We start from the raw sequence: 19,249 nt of genomic DNA, 5'->3' as shown, positions 1-19,249 counted from the left end.
ACAGCTATAGATGCTGGTACAGTTTTTGTTTAATTCAAACAAGGTCCAGTGAGGGTGTATAAACTACACACACACACAAAAATGAATAACCATGCTCCATTTGCACAGGTGTTTTCACTCGTGTTGCCCGAGTGGACCTCTTTTCAGGAACGCGTGGGCACATTCAAACTTCTTCATAGGCCTTTTCCATAGCAGTTATTTTGACTCATAGGAAAAGCACAACACCGCTTTCCTATTTAAGTTCCTCAGTTAGCAGCATGCACAATGCCAAGACTCTGAAGCAGCTAAATGGAATTCATCATTAATGCACCTGTGACATGCTAAAATATCCTCCATTAGAAATGCCATCTCCCTGACACTCCGCTGTCAGTCTTTTGGGAGAAGTTGCACATTATCATTGTTATTAGTACATACTGGTTGATGACATCATGTAACCATTGTAGCTTCACCTGCCCAGAGGACTTATTAGCCAGGGTAATTGTCAACACCTGTGTGAGTGTCCAAGGCCTTAAAATGTTTGGTACGGGAGTCCACATGCTATGTTTTTATGATTTAAAAATCAAAGGAGGACATTTGTAGGGTATGGGGGAAAAAATACAAGCAAAACATAGGGAATGGCCACTGGACTGATTTGGTATTTTTACTTACTTTAAATTTTTAGTTTCCAGTTTATTAGGTACACCTGTACAGTCTAATGCAATCCAGTGGGTTTTCAACCAGGTTGTGCATAGAAGGGAAGCCGAAAGTCACAAAAACTTACACATTTCTTCATTGTGCAGCTTATTATTATTTTTCAAAGTTGTGATTCAAATCTGCTTAGGTTTATGAACAGAAAACACTTTGTTAAGGTTAGGGAAAGATCATGGTTGGGGTTAAAAATGATCACTCATGAGATCTTTCATGGGTTTGGCATTCCCTTCTAGACACAACTTTGCAACCAACCCTATCCTTGTGCTGCTTAAAATGGTTCATTTTGGGACAGAATAATAGAAACAGCTCCAAGTATTCAGCGGTGCCATCCAGTACAAATTCAGCAATAAAATTAGACTAAACCCATTCAGACCACATTCTTTACATGACTATTTGACTGACTACATTTGGTTGTGAAGGTGTACCTAATACTTTGCTAATTGATGCTTCTAAACCTAGGAAATCCTTTTTTTCCCCAGTGTTGCACGTCCATCAGCTCAGTGGACCAAAACATAGAGCATTATTACAATTAAAGCTTGAACCAAACCTTACAGTATAAAGAGTAACAATTTCAGGATACCCCGTTTGGCTGTTAAACTCTCAGCAGAATGTCAACTAGATTTGTCTCAATAGCCAGTAATTACGGTCCTATAACTGACCCTGAGACAAACTTTTACCAACATCTCATGTGTACCTTATACTGACAGCCAACACTCAACTCTCAGACTAATCAATACATGCTGAAGTTATTGACAATCAATTTGAAGTGCATATATAAAAGAAAAAATACATACAAACAATATAGACAGAATAAACCACAACATGGCGTGTTTGACAGTATTTCCTTTTGTCATGAGCGTAATAACATGTCATCTCCGAGCCATAAAAGTGTTGAGGTCTCGGTCTTTGGCAAAAACAAACTGTGCCTCTGTGGAACAAAGCAACGTGAGGATCTTGGCAGCTGAGCAGATATTGCCGGGATCATACAGCAAGGTTTGCCAAAAACATTTTCGCTGCAACAAGAAGGGAAAGTCCAGAGGAAACAAAAAGCTCTGTCATAACAACTTAAGGACATTGAAGCAGCTGGAATTGGATTTAGTCTTAAACTTTGGATTTAACTTAAACTTTGTATTGGGATGCACATTAACTCCCAAGATGACAGTATAACCAACTGTTTTAGTCATTGGTCGCGGCTATTGACTTGTTATCAGAAACCACACGTTCTGCTAACATCTCATGGTAGTGCTGGCGTCCTGTAGGCGAATTAGTGTAATGCTGAGAGGAGTGATTCTTGGAAGCTCAAATACAATTATTGCCTGTTTCTGTGATACTATTTCATTAGTCATGCAGTACATGAAGCACGATTATATCCGGTTTCTTCCTCTTGTTCAAAGTAAATGCAATGAGACTGCAAACTGGGAAGCTCAAACCTAACTGTTGTCTATTTTCGTCTCACAATTTCAAACCGTGAGGTGTGTAGTCTACGGATAATCAGTGTCTAGAGTTGTATTCAGTGTGGTACCGTTGGTGTAGATAAAGTTTAGCATTAGATAAGGGTTAGAGTTAGAGCAAATAGTCAAGAAACCAGCATTTAGTACATCACAGGACTTTGCAAATATAGTGTTTCCTGTTGTCTGTTAGTGACTTATTTCTACATTTTCAGAAACCTAAAAGGATCGTAAACCTCAGGTCTCAGTTAAAGCTTATAAAATAAATATATTTTCATCCATTTTCCATGCTTTTGCCACTTTAAATTAAGCTTGGCAAACAGAAAGTGCTATAACTCTTTGCAACGAAGCTGTGGAGTCAGAGGAGACTCTGGTTTGTGTGTTTACAAGGCAATGTGAGTCAGTCTAGATGATATAGTCTATCTCTGAATATAGAGTGTCTGTCAGGTCCTCTTCACTTGAGTCCTCTCCTTTAAGGCACATGGACCCCCGCCTGTCAAAAACATGCAAATAAAGCTTTAATGTCTTACATTTATTTGGACAGAATCATTCAGTCAACAAGAAATACAAGATATAAAGGACCAGTGTGTGGGATTTAGTGGCATCGGTGAGGTTTTAGATTGCAGCCAGCTGAATGCCATCACCCTCACCTTTTCTTCCAAATGTGTTGAACAGTGTTTCTCAAAGGAGGGTACTAGTACCCCTTGGGATACTTTTTTTTTTTGTAAAATTAAAAAAAATATAATACATGAATAATTATACTATAATGAAGTCAATAAATAATGCAAATGTTAGTTTGATTAATCCAGCATTTCTGATTTCAATGCTATTTTTAACTGCTGAAAGCTGTCAACTGCTGTAAATTTGTCTGTTCTGGACTACTGTAGAAACATGGTGGTGCAACATGGCAGACGCTGTGGAAGACGGCCTGTGCCCTCTGTGGATATAACCAGCTCCTTCTGGCTCAACACATCGATTCTTACTTTCAGGTGATTATCCACAATATCTGCCAATAAATCCCTGTAAATGTTACACACTGGTTTGGTTTTGAAGACATTCTGTGTCATTAAATGTAGTGCACTCACCCCAGGTGCTGACAGTGGAGATCTCCTGCACAGGGGCAGTGCTTCCTGGGTCCGTCGTCCTGGATGTCCCAGGACAACAACTCTACTAGATGGTTGGAGGCACCAAAGCAGCGCTCGCGCTCGATGGGCTTGGCCGAGCAGACAGGGAACAGCAGGGCTGAACACAAAGAAAACACACAGATACATTCATACGTACTCGCAGACAATCACTGAGCAGCATATACTGCGCCGTGAATGTACCGTACCTTTATGGAAAGCACAGCAGAGGTCTGGGCTGCAGTCAGTCTGGTACTGACAAGTGCTGCCAGCTTCTCCTTTGGTTGCATTCTGACTGCACTGACCCCACACACACAGCTGTTCACCACAGCACTCCACATCCTTAGTACACGGCTGAAAGAACAGAAAAGTGGCTTTATTTTCCTAACCTCCAATTAAAAATATTTACACAAACATCTTTCATCCAATGCAAATTCTTTTTTACAACGTCGATGACTCTAAAGGACAGTTCACTCCAAAATCAAAGATACATCTTATTATATTCTTTATATTTTTTCTTATAGAGATGTCTGTCTTCTCTTAAATGTAAAGGAAGTAAGACAGACCTTGCATTATAATATTTTATTTTACTTTTACTTTTTTTATTTACAATGGTGAAACAGACAAAATACACAATGACAAACAAACAGAGAAAAAGAGAAAAAACAAAAACCTTACAAGCTAAAACAAACAAAGCAAACAAGTAATGTATGGAATCTGAGGGTGGCATAGACATAATATTTATAATAATGCAATTTAAACTAGTGTTTTAGGAGAGATCTGTTAAATTTATAATAATATGACAATAACAATAATAATATTGATAAGTGTCTGCTTTTATAGAGGGTTGGGGGTCGTGGCAGAGCTTGAACACTTTATTCCACCATTGAAGTCTGAGATGTAAACATTAATGGCATCATCCTCTGCTCAACTGTACTGCACTGCTGAGCTAGACAGCACAATTATATGATTGGTGGATGTAGTTAGGTGGAAAGAAAATGGCTCCTAGATGAAAGTGCTCACGACAAGGACTGTGGAGTATCTTGAGAAACCAGGTCATGATTTCTGGAAAGAGACATCGCAGTTGAGTTTTTCAAATGTATTTTTTGGTGCTTTGAGAGCCATTTAGGTCTGGTGTATTGGAGAAGATTTGATTTGGGGGTGAAGTGTCCCTTTAAAAGTCACAAAAATTCAAACATATAATGGACCCTTCACTTCAACAAAGCTGAAACTCAGTGGAGCATTAATGACAATAATGATTCTCTAAGCATGACAGCTGATGATGCTTTTATTTGGTTAAATATAAATGAGATCAGTGGGTCAACTGGTCTCTGATAGCAATGAGACAAGTTCCTCTTCCTCTATGAATTGTTGATGTGGCTGGTTATTCCCACACAGAGTTTTTCAGTGCAGCACTTTTGACAAGACACAGATCCTGTCCTCTGTGTATTTATTATCCCTGTACACTGTGCCTTTCTGTGGCAGACTGCCAGTATGTTTATCCCTTTGCCTCGCTTTCAACCCTGCTACACCAACCAATGATGACACTACAGAATCAGCAGAAATAACTGAGTCTTAAATAAAACCAACCGGTGAGTCTCTACAGAGAAGGCTCTCATTAATATTACTATAAATATGTCTCACTAATATTCTTTTTGTTCTACAGAGCTGAGGGATAAGATGAGCTCTTATTTAACCTTGACACATGCTGTCCTTTCATGTGAAGCTCATAGGACAGAGGGATCAAACATCACACTCCAATTACACTTGTGGACATGCTGCAATGCAGTCCAAGTAAAACCCCAGCTGCCCGGAAGTGACAGTGTGTGCACGCGTTTGAAAGTGACAGAGCCTGGGAAATAGTGCATTTTAGAGAAAACTGAAAAGTGCAGGTGCTCATATAAAAGTAACCAAGGTTCACTCACCACATCAATTGCTTTGCAAGGCAGACACTTGGAGTTGTGCATGTCATAAAGGCAATACCTTCCCTTCCCACAGTCCTCATCAGTCATACACCCCTAAAGATAAGAGAGAGGAAGCCTTACATCATGGTCTCTTAATCTTTTATAACTCCATGGTTTGGTCCAAACCAGCAATCACAGAGCTGTCCAGTTATCATGTGAAGTAAGAATGGTATTATTTACATTTTCAAGAACATGAGTTACCTCCTTAGGCTCTACTTAAATATACAGAATTGTATTCTGTAAAAGATGAATAGATCATTATATCAGTCTTAGAGATCTCTGGCCACCCATCTGCATACCAAGTGACCCTACATGGGATTCAAACCCAAAAGTAGAGAAACTCCGGATTTAATACGCATTCAGGTCACAGTGTGCAAAACGAAGAACTAAATAAACTTAAACTTAAATGAACCTTTAGCTTTCATATGCTTTTTTGCAGCTAATTAGGCAGGGAGAAAATCTGCAATATATTTATAAAGAAAGAGGCACCTCCTCTAGTTTTATTTTTATCTCTTGTAACTAGGACAGACTCTTGTCCCAGAGTTACTAAGTAAACAGCTACAGTATTTACCTCTCCTGCCTCTCTACAAAGTGTCAAACAGCACATCATTCGATGGACTCCCTTCTGCCAGTATAGAAAGTGAAGTAGCAAGATGACAAGAGTTCTCAAGATTTTGAATCAGTTTTAAATGTGAACATATCTGTCTTTGTGATTATGTATAAATATGTACGCCTAACTCATGACTTACCTAGTGCTTTCAGATTTCTTTAAGTCTTCCTCAGACATCCACTCATATTATAAAAAAGACACTTTAAGGCAGAGCTGCAACGATTAATCAATTATTAAATTAAATCAATTAATTGGTTTGAGCAATTTTTTAAAGAAAAAAATTTGAAAAATCAATATTCTCTGATTCCAGCATCTGGAATATGAATATTACCCTTTTTTCACTCCTCTATGACATCATCTTTGATTTCTTTGACTCGCCATTTGTTACCATTTTCTAACATTTTAAAGACCAAACAACTTATCGAGAAATAATCAACAAACGCAGCCCTACTGATGAAAAGGTCTCTAATTAGCAAATATTTAAAACAGTGCTTGGATCTCATTGTAATGCATCATAACTTGTAAACATACACTCCTATGTAAATTAAACAAAAAATTAAATTCTGTATCACTGCTTAGTCTTGACACTTTGAAGCCTGACAGTTTTATTCATAAAGAGGAGGTATCTTCCTAAGCATTTTGGCTTCCAACCTCGACTGCTCAACGTTCTAACTTTCTGAATCAAATAAATCACATTATAAGAAAGTTGAAATGTATTTATTATTAGGAATAACCATGTTTGTAAATCTGTATTGTTGCATAAGAACCCCTCTGTTAGAAGCTTTAATCCTGAAAGTGAATTCCTGTGACATGCAGCATAAGCGCCATCACTTATTTATAAACAATTTTGCACAGTAATCGTTTTGATAAATGCACTTGAGCTGCAGATCAGCATTTTTCAACTTCAGTGTATACACTGTATACAAGACAAATTTAAAAGTGATTAGAGCAGAGTGAAGACATGAATGTACACTGTACATTTCACAAACACTTTTTGATTTATGTCTATTATTTAAGAGTATAGGTAAACAGAATAAACTTACCTGATCAATATTATTCCCCAGGTCACTGAAATCGACTGCTGTGGTGATGTTGTTTGTCTCCTGTGTGAAGGTGGGACATCAGGTAAGTTCATTAGCAAAGGGAAACGAGCACTATGGCACTATGTCAGTTTCATGTACTGTTTATAAGGCTACCTGGTCTGCTGAAGTGTGGACAGATTCACTGTCAATCACTTTATCAGAATCTGTTTCATTATGATGGCTTGGAGGAAGGCTACTGGGATGAGGACTGATGCTGTCGTTGTTCTTCTAAAAGGACAGGAGAGATTATCAGAGACAGATTACAGATGCATTAATAAATCACTCCCATATTCTAGCTCTTTCCACTGCCGCCACTGCCTCTAAGCTTTATATACTTCTGTCCTTAGATGCAAGTGTTTTAAAAGACTCTCACAATAATTTATGCCTTAATCAGCAGTGAGTAGTGAAATAATGCTCTGTCATGTCAAAAGCTGGATGGAGACTGAGTGAGAGGTGCAACTGGCTGCCTACTTGGTGAAACGCATCCTCAGGCTTTTGCTGCGGATCCTCTGGCAGTTGCTCCACTTCCACAAACATACGGTCCAGTTCCGTTTGCCTCTGGTCGGAATTATCCTCCAGGATGTGAGTGATGCCTGAGTCCACTATCTCAGGGAGGATGCCATGGCAGACTGCTGTGAGAGCCAAAACTAGCAGAGCGACTCGCATCATGGTCCTGCTGGTCCTGCTGCTGCTGCTGCTGCACTCTGAGGAGGGTGTGGCGCGGATGCTGCTGAGAAACAAACAGCGTCACCACAGCTGATACGTCTCCGTCACTGTGAGGGGTCATCACCTCATACTGTAACATCCAGACAGGTAAAAAAACAAAAAAAAAACAAAAACAAAACAAGCTGGAAAAAAACGTATTAGCTGTTTTCAGCATGAACAACATGCATAGATATAGAAGATAACATAAAACACAACTCTCTGTATGCTAAATGGCTGGTAGATATTAAATTAACTCCATCATTATGCCTTTCCGACTACGTTGAACGGTCATGACTAGAAGGGAACGTAAGATTTGCGAACCTCTCGCGAGATTTCTACGAGTTGACTCTAAATTGTGCAAGTTGTATAAACTAATAATGTTGTATAATGTGACAACATTGTGGTTAAGTTTTAGGTAGATTTGTAAAAACACCTGGTTAAGAGCAGGGAAAGATAATAGCCTAGGTTAAAATACTTATTCTCGCGAGATCTTTCGCGGTCTGGGGTTCCCCTCTAGATAAATTATTTCGTAATGTAAACTGTCCGTAACTATAACAACAGTACTTTGGCTTCGCGAGCTCTCTGTTAACGCTACCTCTAATTGATGACGCTTAACAGGCGATTGACTAATTACGAACTAACTGGCATTAAAAGTCAAACTTGAAAATGATGGCGAGACAGAACAAACCCTGCAATTCTTTATGTAACGTTAGTAGTTAAGGGTCCAAGGTGAGACTGCAATATTGAACTTAAAAATGTCCTGATGTAGCTAATGTTAGCTAACATAAAGCAACCTAATTGTCAAGACAAATTTACAAATTAGGCTAACGCTACATTATCAGTTACACTAACTTTATAAGTCTTAGACAGAGTTCAAAATCTGTTTTATAGTCACATATCTGTACTGTGACTAACTGCCTAAGCTAAATATTGAGAATATCTCGGTAATATAACGTTATAGTCAAACGTTTTCACTGAAACAACTCAGGCCAATAATTAGTCCGCATAAAAAATCGTATATTAAAGTGTAGTTAGGTAAACGTATATAAGTATTAAAAGCAATATGTATTCACAAAGTATCAAAATAAAAGTAGTCACTATACAGAATGCCACCTTCCTTAGTGTTATATTATTATAGAATATTAAATTATTTTGTTTTTTATCACAGACAAATACATGTAAGAGCATTTTAATGTTGAAGTTTAATTTAGATGCTTTGTATACTATTGTGTAGATGAGTAATAAAGTGCTGCATCACATGAAATAAGCATATCATATGTTTTGCTATGTAAATAGTAACAGTACACAAGTGTAAAAATAAGTAGTGGAGTAAAAAGTACAATATTTACCTCTGAAATGTAGTGGAGTAGAAGTATTAAGTAGCATGAAACTAATAAGTATGTCAAAATTGTACTTAAGTACAGCACTTTAGTAAATGTTCTTAATTACTTTCGAACACTGTGGCTACTTTAGGTAAGTGAGAAATTATTTTTCATAATTTGGGTGAACCGATCCTTTAAACGAGACACCATATACATGTAGTACCGGAGTATAGCCACAAGATGGCGCCATTAGCTTTCATGGTAAACGCTTCTTTCCGGACCGCAGACTCTGCTGTGCGCGCCCACGTTTGCGGTGTTTGTTCAATGCTTTTGTCCATGTGCTGTGCAGGGTAGACTACCCTTTCTGCTGACCCTTTGTAAACTGTATAATGACTTGATTAGCTGGGGTCTGGGGCCGTGTGGTACCAGGTGGTCTCATGCGAAAGGAATTAGTTGCACCTGAAAAGCCAGTGTATCGTATTGGAACGAAGTCTAGCTCTTTGTATTTGCTTAATTATTGGCGGATTTTATAGCAATCCATGTATTCACAAAATTTTAGTTCAACCTCATGCCCACGCCTCACGGTTTAAGCATTTAATTACTTAGCTTTTATTTCTGTAAAGTTTTTTAGATTTCTAATCCACCCAGATTTAATCCAGCGTCATAAAAGTTAGTTTATCGCGAGGCTAATTTGTAACTTCTTCGTGTGGGGCAACTAACCGGACGGTGGGTGGTCGGTTTAAGTAGTGTACTCTGACTTTAGCATGAGAAAGTCTGGATCCTCTGGATTAAACAGCAGCCACAGTAGCTGTTCAGGGATGTGTCCGACTACAGAGCACCGCCCCCAAAACACTGGACTCTCAGCTGCACAGACAGAGAGTGTAACTGCTGCCTGTCAGGCTGACTGAAGACCGACACACAACTCACATAACAGTTCAGGACCTTGTTTGACCGAAGACACTGGAGGGAAGAAGTGTTTGGACTGGGTCAAGAAGTGATAAGAGTAAGTTACACCTTGTAGTTTTTTTTGTCTTTGCTGAACAAGAGGGTGGTTGTGAGACTGAGACACCTGACAGAAGTTTTGTTTTCATGTATTCCAGTAGCAGGTTTAACAATGACTCTAGTATGACGACCAGCCGAGGTGATGTTAAAAGTTACAGGGCAGGAAATGGAAAAATAGGTTTTCATCAAGCCTACAGATCTCTGAATGAACTCACTCTGACTCAGAAACCAACACTGGTTATTACATTAGTATCACTAAGGAAGTTGATATTAAGATCATGATTAGTTAGATATAAGCATGGTGTACTGGTTTCTGTGTGAACACGTGTTAAATCTCTTGTTTTATTGTGAAGGCGGTGAACGAACTTTGTCTGAGAGGAGTCAGACACCTGGGCTTGTCTCTGCTCCCTGATAACAAAAATGTTTTCTCCGCTTGACTTTAGCAACCTGCATTTTTGTTGCTGCTGATATTTACACCATAAACCACTTGAATGTCTGTGTACCTGCCTGTCAAACATGCCTAGATTTAGAGATTTTCTAAAAGTTCAAAGACAAGTATAAAGAGTAGAAAGTTAATGGGTAAATGTAGGTTGGAATCACCCCTCACACAGAGGTCCTGTCAGCACAAGTTAATGAACTCTGTGCAGTGTTTTTAATTCTTTTCAGCCTTTCTTAAGGCTGACTGACTCCACCTGCTTAACAGCTTCCAGACTGTAAATAGCCCTCAATCCTGCCTTTGGGGTTGTAGTGACACAAACTGCATAATAAAGTAAGGTGTGGTGTTGGCAGGCTGTACTGTCAGGTTACTGAATGAATTTCAGTGAGTGACAGAAACTGCCTGTAAATGTTTTTTAGTTGGGTTAATGTGCAGCTACTGATCAAATACACGGCTGAACCTTTGATAAACAGCAATGAAACACAAAAAGATGACCTAGGCTTAAAAATTTGGACCAATGAGGGTGAAAATATCTATCATAAAGGAAATACTTGAATGATTGATTTGTGAGGCTTTATAACTTCTTTAGTAGGGCAAATCTGCTCCTTCTTCTTCTTCTTCTTCTTCTTCTTCTTCTTCCACGTTTCAACATACCTCCTGAGCCCTCAGTCTGGGATGATTCATCTGTCTTGCAAGATGATGCATGATTTGTTCAGCAACATTTTTAAGGAGGGTCATACAAACAACGGTATTTCTCCTTCCCACTGCTGTATGAGCAATCATTTCCTGTGTACTTTACAACTGTTGAAGACACAGCGCCGTACCCCTCTCCATCAAACTGTAAGATCCAGAATTTATTACAGAGTGACTCTGCCAGTGAATGTGCTAACATCTAAACAGTATTCATATGTATAGTATCTGGTCTCTGGCTGAGACGCTGATGGTCTGTGTGATTTATGCTCATGGAGATTCACAACCTCTTCATGCATAAACATTCAACTAAAACCATGTTATTCTCTTCTTGCTGGAACTTCACTCTCAGTAAACCTTTTTTGAGTCATTTATGTGCTGTGATATAAAATATATGGAAAGACTGGGTAAACCATGTATTGATCAATAAGATGAGTCGTTGTCTTGCGAATGCAAGTCTTATTTTTTCCCCGAATAACTGAAAAGCTTATATTTTGAACATGCTCAGTGATCGCAGGTTTAACTGTGAATCATTTTCTTCTCTCAACAAACACAGTCACCTTAGAGCTAAGAGAATATACAAACATCACAAAATCACAAGGTTGTATATTAGAGCTGAACGAACAAATGCAAGTAATGTCCCTGACTTCACTGTAACACAGTGAGAACCCAGAGAAACAAACCTGCTGCAGCGAACCAGTTCAGCTGACATTTACATACGAACTTCCACATTTTTCAAACTGTCCTGTGACTGTTGGCAAAAAAAAAACCCTCTGAGCATGACAGGCGTCAACACTGCTGCAGTCACTTACAATTGCGAATTCTTGTGCCAGTGTTTCATTTTTAGTTTGTAATTACCAGCTTTACTGGAGTTCAACTTAACAACAGTGTGTGGAGATAAAAATAGCAGTACAGAAAGCTGCATAGGTCCCTTCAATCATGCAGCCAAACGAAGGCCTACATTATCATGATGCTAAAAGCCATGTGAACAACCTGGCCTTTCACATATCAGATATGTACTTATCTGCAGTGCACATATCAGAAATTAATATGATGATAAAGGTGACATATTCAAAATGAACATGCTAATTAGGCCAAATTAATCAAAATGGTTTGTTATATCCGACAAATTGGAAATATAATTGTTGATAGGTAATTTCCACTAGGCACAGCCCTTTTTCTGCATGTGGAAATTCAGTTGTAGATATCTGCAGCTGTTATTCTTACGTGTGAAAAAGGAATTACTGATATGAATAATTAAATTAAAGGTATCTGTAAATTAGTTTTGAGTATGAAAATGTATGAAATGTGAAAATTAATATTGTTTTACAGATAGTCATGAAAAGTAAATCACTATTTGTCTGCCCCTCTGATTAAATGTTAAAAAGGCTTGCCATACACCAAAGCAGTCTGAGCTCCATTTGGCGTTACCCATCAACGCTGTTACAACAGCCTTTCACAGCTCAGATTGACACAGAGCTGAAATGATTGCTTCAGTGTCTTACTGTCTATTATTAGTCATAGGTTATGTTTTTTTTGCATACAGGTAAAGATATAATTAATACTAAAACATGTGAAACATTATTTAAATACTTATTATAAAGTTTTAGAAACAAGTACTGTAGTTAAGAGAAGTACATAGATCAAATAAATCAATGTCCTAGTGAATGACTGAATCAATCAGTAAATAAATCAGAATCATAACGGTATGTGAGGACGTCGTGCTGTGGAAGAAAACAAAGTAAATGTGTTACATGCAGCCCAATAAACTGGATGTGAATGGAATATTGTTCTCATTATTGCTAGGGAGGTGTCGTAAACTTTCCCCTTCCTCTCTGCAATATGTTTCCTTCCTTGTTCCACAGCATAAAAATGGACACATGTGTCCAGGCATCAGCAGGCACACAGAAAGGGAGAGGAACTTTCAGTGATAGGTGTAGCTTGCTAGTCTGTAATTAAACAAAACGTTTGCCGCTGCATCAGAAAACAACATAATTTCTGCTGTTGCTACATTGCAGTATATGTGTTGACATATCACATGGCACATTTAAAGATGGACCCACTGAAGAAGGTACAAAAAGACTTTGCCGTGGTAAAGTCACCCCAGGATATCATTAACACTTTCCATCTGGCAGGGAGGAGACAGGAACGCAGTGAAATGGGTTTCAAACATATCTTGGTCATGCTTTAGAATCACAGAGGTGGAATTTTACAGAGGCAGGCAGCGCTCCTCTGAGCTTTGATCTGGACAGGAAACCAGACACACACCACAGGAAGAGTTTGGAGGGGGGCGTCTCATGGAGCACACGCACTGTGTTTTAGCACCCAGAGCTTTTTGAAATGTAAAATAAGGCATCGTATGTCTTTCTCAGTGGATCACCATGATTCTGTTTAACTACCAAACCGCTCCCGGTGTTGCAGTAGGTCCTAACTGTCTTTTTTAATATTTTGTTTTATGATAGGCCATAGTCTGTGCTGCTACCTGGCCCTGCTGCGGTTAAACACAGGTGAAGCCAGGATGCTTAACTGCTACTAAGTTGACCTTTTGTTCATTTCTGAGGTAGTCTTGTTTGCAGGGCCTCTTGTTTACATGTTCTAGACCTGTTGATATCTTTTCAAATCATGTGCTGTTTTCTTCTGCAACATGAAACTTGTCTATTTTGAGTTTGGCTTTAGTGATTGTTGGCCTACAGAATTTGCCCGACAGTAATACTACCACCTAAACCTTGACTTTCCCCTGCTGTGATGTGGATAAAATGAAAGGCACTGACTGGTCTTTGATCCTCAGTGCAAGCCAGTTTGTCTTGTGGTTTATATTTACTTCATTTTTGACACTTAAAGCTTGAATTGGCAGTTTATTTTTGGTGTCACCGGGCAAAAGATCCATAATAACCTTTGAGCGTCATGCCATTCAAGTTGTCTGAGAGAAAGCTAGATTCCTGCTCCTCCTGTCTGTTTTCAGACAGAAAATCTAGCCTGAGATTAGCGTTGGGTATCATTTGGATTTTAATGATTCTGGTTTGATTTGGACCAATATGCTACTTCTCCTTGATTTTTTTTTTTAATTATTTTAGATATTTTTGAGGTTTGTACTACTGGTTGGACAAACAAACATTGTAAAGGTGTCACTTTGGACTGTAGATCATTGTGATTGCATTTCCCACTTTTTTGTCAGAGTTTTAATGAAACAGACAACCAGTTGATTAATGGAGAAAATAATTAGCAGATTAATCCTTTGTAGTACACCGTTTAATTTTAAAGTGCTAGCGCAAACTAGTGCGAGTAAAATGTGACCCAATAAGCAAAATATAAATACACATTTCTTAAAGATTCCTTTGACATTGTAGTTTTTGAACCCATTTTAATTTAGAACATGTTTTCAATACCCAGCGTTACCTGTGATGGGAGCTTTTGGCCAGTCACAGGTCAGTAAGATAGTTGATTGTTGAGTGTCATTCCCAACGTCAGTGTTTGACGACTTGGGAATAAACTCAGCAATCAACTGTCTTTGTTTAAGAGGATCCATTTTCATTAACTGTTGTGGTCTGATGGTGATGCGACTCAATTTTGTCAGTTTAGAACATTTTTCTTTATTTTTGAGCATTGGACTTATTCACTGTAATGATAACAAATCCAGCAGAATAATGTATTGCAACGCATGAGAATATGTAGTCAGAGTCAGAATAATTGTTCAAGTGAATTGTTTGTGTCAGTAGCTGGGCAGGCATGACTCTGTGCTCAGCATGTCCAGATAAATCATTCTCTAAAGGAGCCATGTGGTGAACACACCTCGTGGGCCAGACGGGCCCCCAGACAGCACCCAGGAGCTTCACAAGTCTGCTCCTGTTTGTGTAAATCCACAGTTTTCTCCTCTGAATGTGACTGACATTTATTGCTTACTGCCAGTGTCTCTACCTTGCTCATGACAGCTCTTCTTTTGTTTTGGCACCGCTGTCCGAACACGCAGCCAGATTTCAGAGAGCTGAGATAATACTGTGGAGCTCTGGGGCCTGGTGAAGGGCAGAGTCGACAGGCTGAAGTCCACATGAGTGCACTGTTTTCTGAGGCACACTGCCTGCTTATCAGGCCTACAGAGGGTTCCTTCCTGGGTTTCTTCAGTCCCGTCTGTAATTACTGTTACTGGCTGGCTGCACTACAGTATGTGCATTTCCCAGCACTCCCAATGTTTTCCTTGTGTTGTCAGCTTCCTATTGTATTCAGATAGCCTGAAGCTATGTGTTCTGCAGAAACAAATGAAGATACTGAGTCACTGGTTGGACTCTTACTTCAGTATCTATTGGATTGTCATAACCTGTACATTTAAATGTATTAAATTAATTATTTCGGGTGGCAATACTCTATAGGTATTTATCGTCAACTAATCCAATGAAAAGTATTGCCTGTGTGGCCAAAGCTGGGCTCCTGGTGACTTAAGATTTTCCTTGTCAACTAGTACTCATTAGTTCAAGCCATTAGTCGACTAGCGGTGGTTGCTGCATGTTTATGATATTAATTGAATTATTTAAATATATATTTTTGAGAAGTTTGATTCTAAATGTGTTGGAAAAAACAGCAATGAGACTTATTTCAACACACCGTCTAACAATCAAGTCTTGTTTAAAACACAGGAATAAATAACTACACAAAAACAAATACTTGCAGCTTTATAAACACATTGGATGATCTAGTATCACACTAACAAATTAATTTGCTACAAACTCGCAGTTCAACCGTGTCATGCCTCTCTTGTCCCTGAAGCCAGCGTGTCTTCATTGTCCCCAGAGTCAGAGTCCTAGTTGGAACAGCTTAAAATCACCTCAGTACTGCATTCCCGGTCCTCAAACTGGCCTTTATCAGTCCCAGAGGCTGTGTCCCAGTCTGGGTTGAGTCAACTAAGAGGCATGATAACTGAGCTAAGCAGCTAACAGTTAGCAGCAGTGTGCCTGAGACTACAATGTTACAACAGAAAAGGTCCGTGTTGCAACAGTCTCTTGATACTTTTGTCCTAGGCTTTACAGCAAGGTGCATGGTCAACTATTAGGAGGCAGCCACACTGTAGTGTATTATTTTGAGTCAATGTCTCATACACTGTGACCGTCCTCTGTTATAAATACTCACAACGCACCAAATATGTATTATTCTGCTGCTAAAAATAGTCCCCAACAAATGCTCTGTTTACTTTTGTTTGAGTAACTCTTCCTAAAAACTACAGTACCCAGCTGTTTTAGGAAATGATTTAGCTCCTGAGCCATTTTTAAAGATTTCTTTCTTCAGTAGAAAGGATGTGGTTTGGGGCAGAGTGTTACAGACAGGCTTGGGAAGTTGGAAAGTAACACATGGTTGGTTTTGTATGAGATTTGTTGCCAATATGAGAACTGTATAATAAATACAGCTTTGTCCCGGCTGAAAATTAATTTAGATGTTCAAAGGTCCAAAACTAGGACCAAAGGACCAAAGTAAAGATGTAATGTGGACCCTGGGAAACTGGATGATCATTTTCACAAATTTTTGACATTTTATAGACGGATAATTGCCAGATTAGTGAACCAGTAAATGTAGAGTATTACTGAATAAACATGAAACTGTGTTAAGAAACATTTAAGAAAATGTGTGTATGTTTAATGGGAATGTGGCTGCTATGTATGTGTGTAAAAGCATACAGGTTTTGATTTTTCTTTCTTCAATCCAGGTGTAACAGGTACATATTTCACATTCCTAACATTCCCTCTCTACCATACTGGAAACACATAGCTTGTTATGTCTCTCAGACACACAGCAGTGCTTTAATATTCACATTCAATTGCACATCCATCCTATGGACACTTTTCTTTTTAGGCGGTGTGTCAGTGTACAGTAAAGTAATGTCACAAATCATGGTAAAACGATACATGAAGTATCAGGAGATTGAAGTGCTTGAGTAAGCAATAGCAAACCACAGATATCACTGTATAAATTCCTCACTGTACAAATAAATATATCCTTGCTGCTCACATTCTCAATTAGCTGCCGTCGGTTTCACTCAATAAGATCATTTTCTAAACAGACCGGAGGAGACTTAAAACGTGCTCGCCATTAAACTCTGATCCTCTTAAGCTTTATACTGTATGTTAGCATTATATGGCTCGGCTGTGATGTATGGTGTGTGTGTGTGTATTCTTTCCGCTTCGTCTGTCATTAGTTGTATTTTTACAGCCGTTCTGTGGGTTTGTTCAGTCTGCCCAAAAGTGACTTTCCATTCTGTCAGACTGAGATGGTGAAGTCATGGGACTCTGTCTGAGACAATGTAGTTTGAGTGCTGAGCGTTGACTTGGCCATGAAGACAGTAAGTGGTACCTTTTCATTAGCCCTCGCAGACTCATACAACAGATGGTTCCAATAATTGTTGCCTTTTTTACTGCTTTACTTGGACTGAAATGTGAAAGCATAAGTACAGTCAACATGTCCATATGTGAACTTTTCCAGCAAAGGCACGAGAGATTAGTGAAAACTGGCCAAATTTAAGAATAAAATTATGTCAACATCAAATTATTATTAGCTGTTCTTGTGAAAAGATAGCCACAAACAGCAGTAATGAAAATTAAAGTTTGTCTCTGTAATGTAGCTATCCAGTTTTTCCATATTTAGCAAAAATTTACATCTCTATACCTCAGACAATTTTAATTTAAACTCAATTGTCAAAAGAAATAACTCCAGAGAGGCTTTATAGAAGACATTATGTAGGCCCTAAATACTCCACTTACCACATGGTAGAATACAAAGCAATTTTCCCATCACAGTCTGCTGCCATGCATGAAAGATTAAAGCACCTGCATCATATATCATGACTGTCTCAGTCATCGCTTGTCACTCCTTCACAGTCAGACAGTAATTCACTAAAAAATGATGGAGGTGGTCCTGTGACCACTTGGCTGGTGGAGCCAGTTAGAGGGCTAGGTGAGTCGTGGACTCATGCTGATGGAGCAGTTCAGAGCTCTTCTGGCCACGTGGCAAAGGAATGTCAGCTCACTGAGTTTGAAGCTGAATGTCTGCTATGAGTGGCCTCAGGGGTCCACAGAATCTACCAACAAGACAGACAGGGTCCTTTTGAAGCAACAAAGGTGTAGAAAGCAGACTGAGGGTCACCTGAGTGCACAGTAGAGCTTGGTATCATTTAAAAAATTACAATATTAATACCAATACCAGTGCCCATAAAGTGATAGTGATACCTATTACAAATCGGCTCAAAGAGCTGGTACCTTTGAAGTTCCCATGAAATGAAAATTGATGTTAAAGTGTTTTGATCACACATGTATTGTGCTATATGTGTTTCTGAAGGCTGGGTCTCAGTACAAAAGTACAACTTTATTCACTGAATTGGGTGAAACTGGATCATAGTTTATTTATTGGTCTCTTCTCTGATAGTCTTCGGCTGCTCAGCTTCAACTCTTGTTTGCTTAATTACAGAGCTTTCCTGATAGACATATAGTGTACTTGTTGCTAAAGCAGCTACCCATAAGTGTTAGCTGTTAGCTGCCTTCAGTGTGCGACAAAACCAGGCTCAGCTATCTCCCAGTGAGCATGACCGGTCACTTGGTAACACAGCCTCTGATCAACAGAGAATACATATCATATCGAGGTTGTTTGTGGAGTTTCCTGATGGAAAGATAGCTTTATTTGTTGCTAAAGTAAGTTAACTAATCACAAACTGCCAGTAGCTGGTTAGCTGTGACTTAGCCCACGGGTGCTGGGTGCCGAGCTAGCCATTTCAGTGAATGATGGGATCTGGCTCCTGTCTGAAAGCCATTATTTTTTGTCTTGTTGTCTTTTTTTTTGTATTTTAATACAAGACACAATAATAGCATGAGCTTTTCACCACACTGCTTGTGCAACTAGTTTTATTTTGACAAGTTGTATTATTTAAAAAATTATCATGTGAAATGTTTTAAAATAATTGTTTATCCTAGCAATTTTTTTTCGCAGATCCAGTGACCCTAGCCCTCAATAAAAAAAAGATATCAAGCACAGATACCCTTCCCTAGCTGCACAGTATCTGGAATGGCTGGTTGATGTTCCTTTCTCTGCCTGAAATCTTTCTCTGAAATGTAAAACAACAACAGCAGCAGCATCAAAACAGGATGCAAACGCACAGCCAAACAGGATCTTGTGCAAATTAATATGCTAATTTTAGCAGAGCAAATGC

The 19,249-nt window shown here is 38.9% G+C and overlaps 2 protein-coding genes across 6 annotated transcripts in view; one reads left to right on the top strand and one right to left on the bottom strand.

The window, feature by feature from the left end:
• Nucleotides 1-1,188: 1,188 nt before the first annotated feature.
• Nucleotides 1,189-7,735, bottom strand: dkk3a (dickkopf WNT signaling pathway inhibitor 3a). Its single transcript, XM_084717181.1, has 7 exons — nucleotides 7,387-7,735; nucleotides 7,030-7,143; nucleotides 6,877-6,936; nucleotides 5,185-5,277; nucleotides 3,469-3,613; nucleotides 3,224-3,380; nucleotides 1,189-2,631 (listed from the first exon to the last, which is right to left on the bottom strand). The coding sequence occupies exons 1-7, from the start codon at nucleotides 7,582-7,584 to the stop codon at nucleotides 2,544-2,546; spliced, it is 855 nt and encodes a 284-aa protein (XP_084573307.1). The 5' UTR covers nucleotides 7,585-7,735; the 3' UTR covers nucleotides 1,189-2,543.
• A 1,934-nt stretch (nucleotides 7,736-9,669) lies between these two features.
• mical2a (microtubule associated monooxygenase, calponin and LIM domain containing 2a) overlaps nucleotides 9,670-19,249 on the top strand; it is a 43,389-nt gene continuing 33,809 nt past the window's right edge. For 2 of the 5 annotated variants that reach the window (XM_084717141.1, XM_084717131.1), the window contains exon 1: nucleotides 9,672-9,945. The gene's annotated coding sequence lies outside the window, so the exon portion shown is untranslated. Of the gene's footprint in view, nucleotides 9,946-19,249 lie in introns of all 5 variants that reach the window. The other 3 variants (XM_084717151.1, XM_084717160.1, XM_084717168.1) reach the window with 3 other exon arrangements.

This window comes from Lutjanus erythropterus, chromosome 1 (assembly GCF_056507025.1).
Source record: "Lutjanus erythropterus isolate fLutEry1 chromosome 1, fLutEry1.hap2, whole genome shotgun sequence".
NCBI lineage: Eukaryota > Metazoa > Chordata > Actinopteri > Lutjaniformes > Lutjanidae > Lutjanus > Lutjanus erythropterus.
Note: the sequence above shows the minus strand (reverse complement) of the source record. Positions and strands in the feature narration are given on the sequence as shown.

Excerpts from the sequence above, each read along its gene's own strand:
- dkk3a (XM_084717181.1), bottom strand. The coding sequence starts at position 7,584 with ATGATGCGAGTCGCTCTGCTAGTTTTGGCTCTCACAGCAGTCTGCCAT. Across the intron at positions 6,937-7,029 it reads TCCACACTTCAGCAGACCAG|GAGACAAACAACATCACCAC; the intron begins GTAGCCTTATAA and ends ACCTTCACACAG. Across the intron at positions 3,614-5,184 it reads CTTGCAAAGCAATTGATGTG|CCGTGTACTAAGGATGTGGA; the intron begins GTGAGTGAACCT and ends CTGTTCTTTCAG.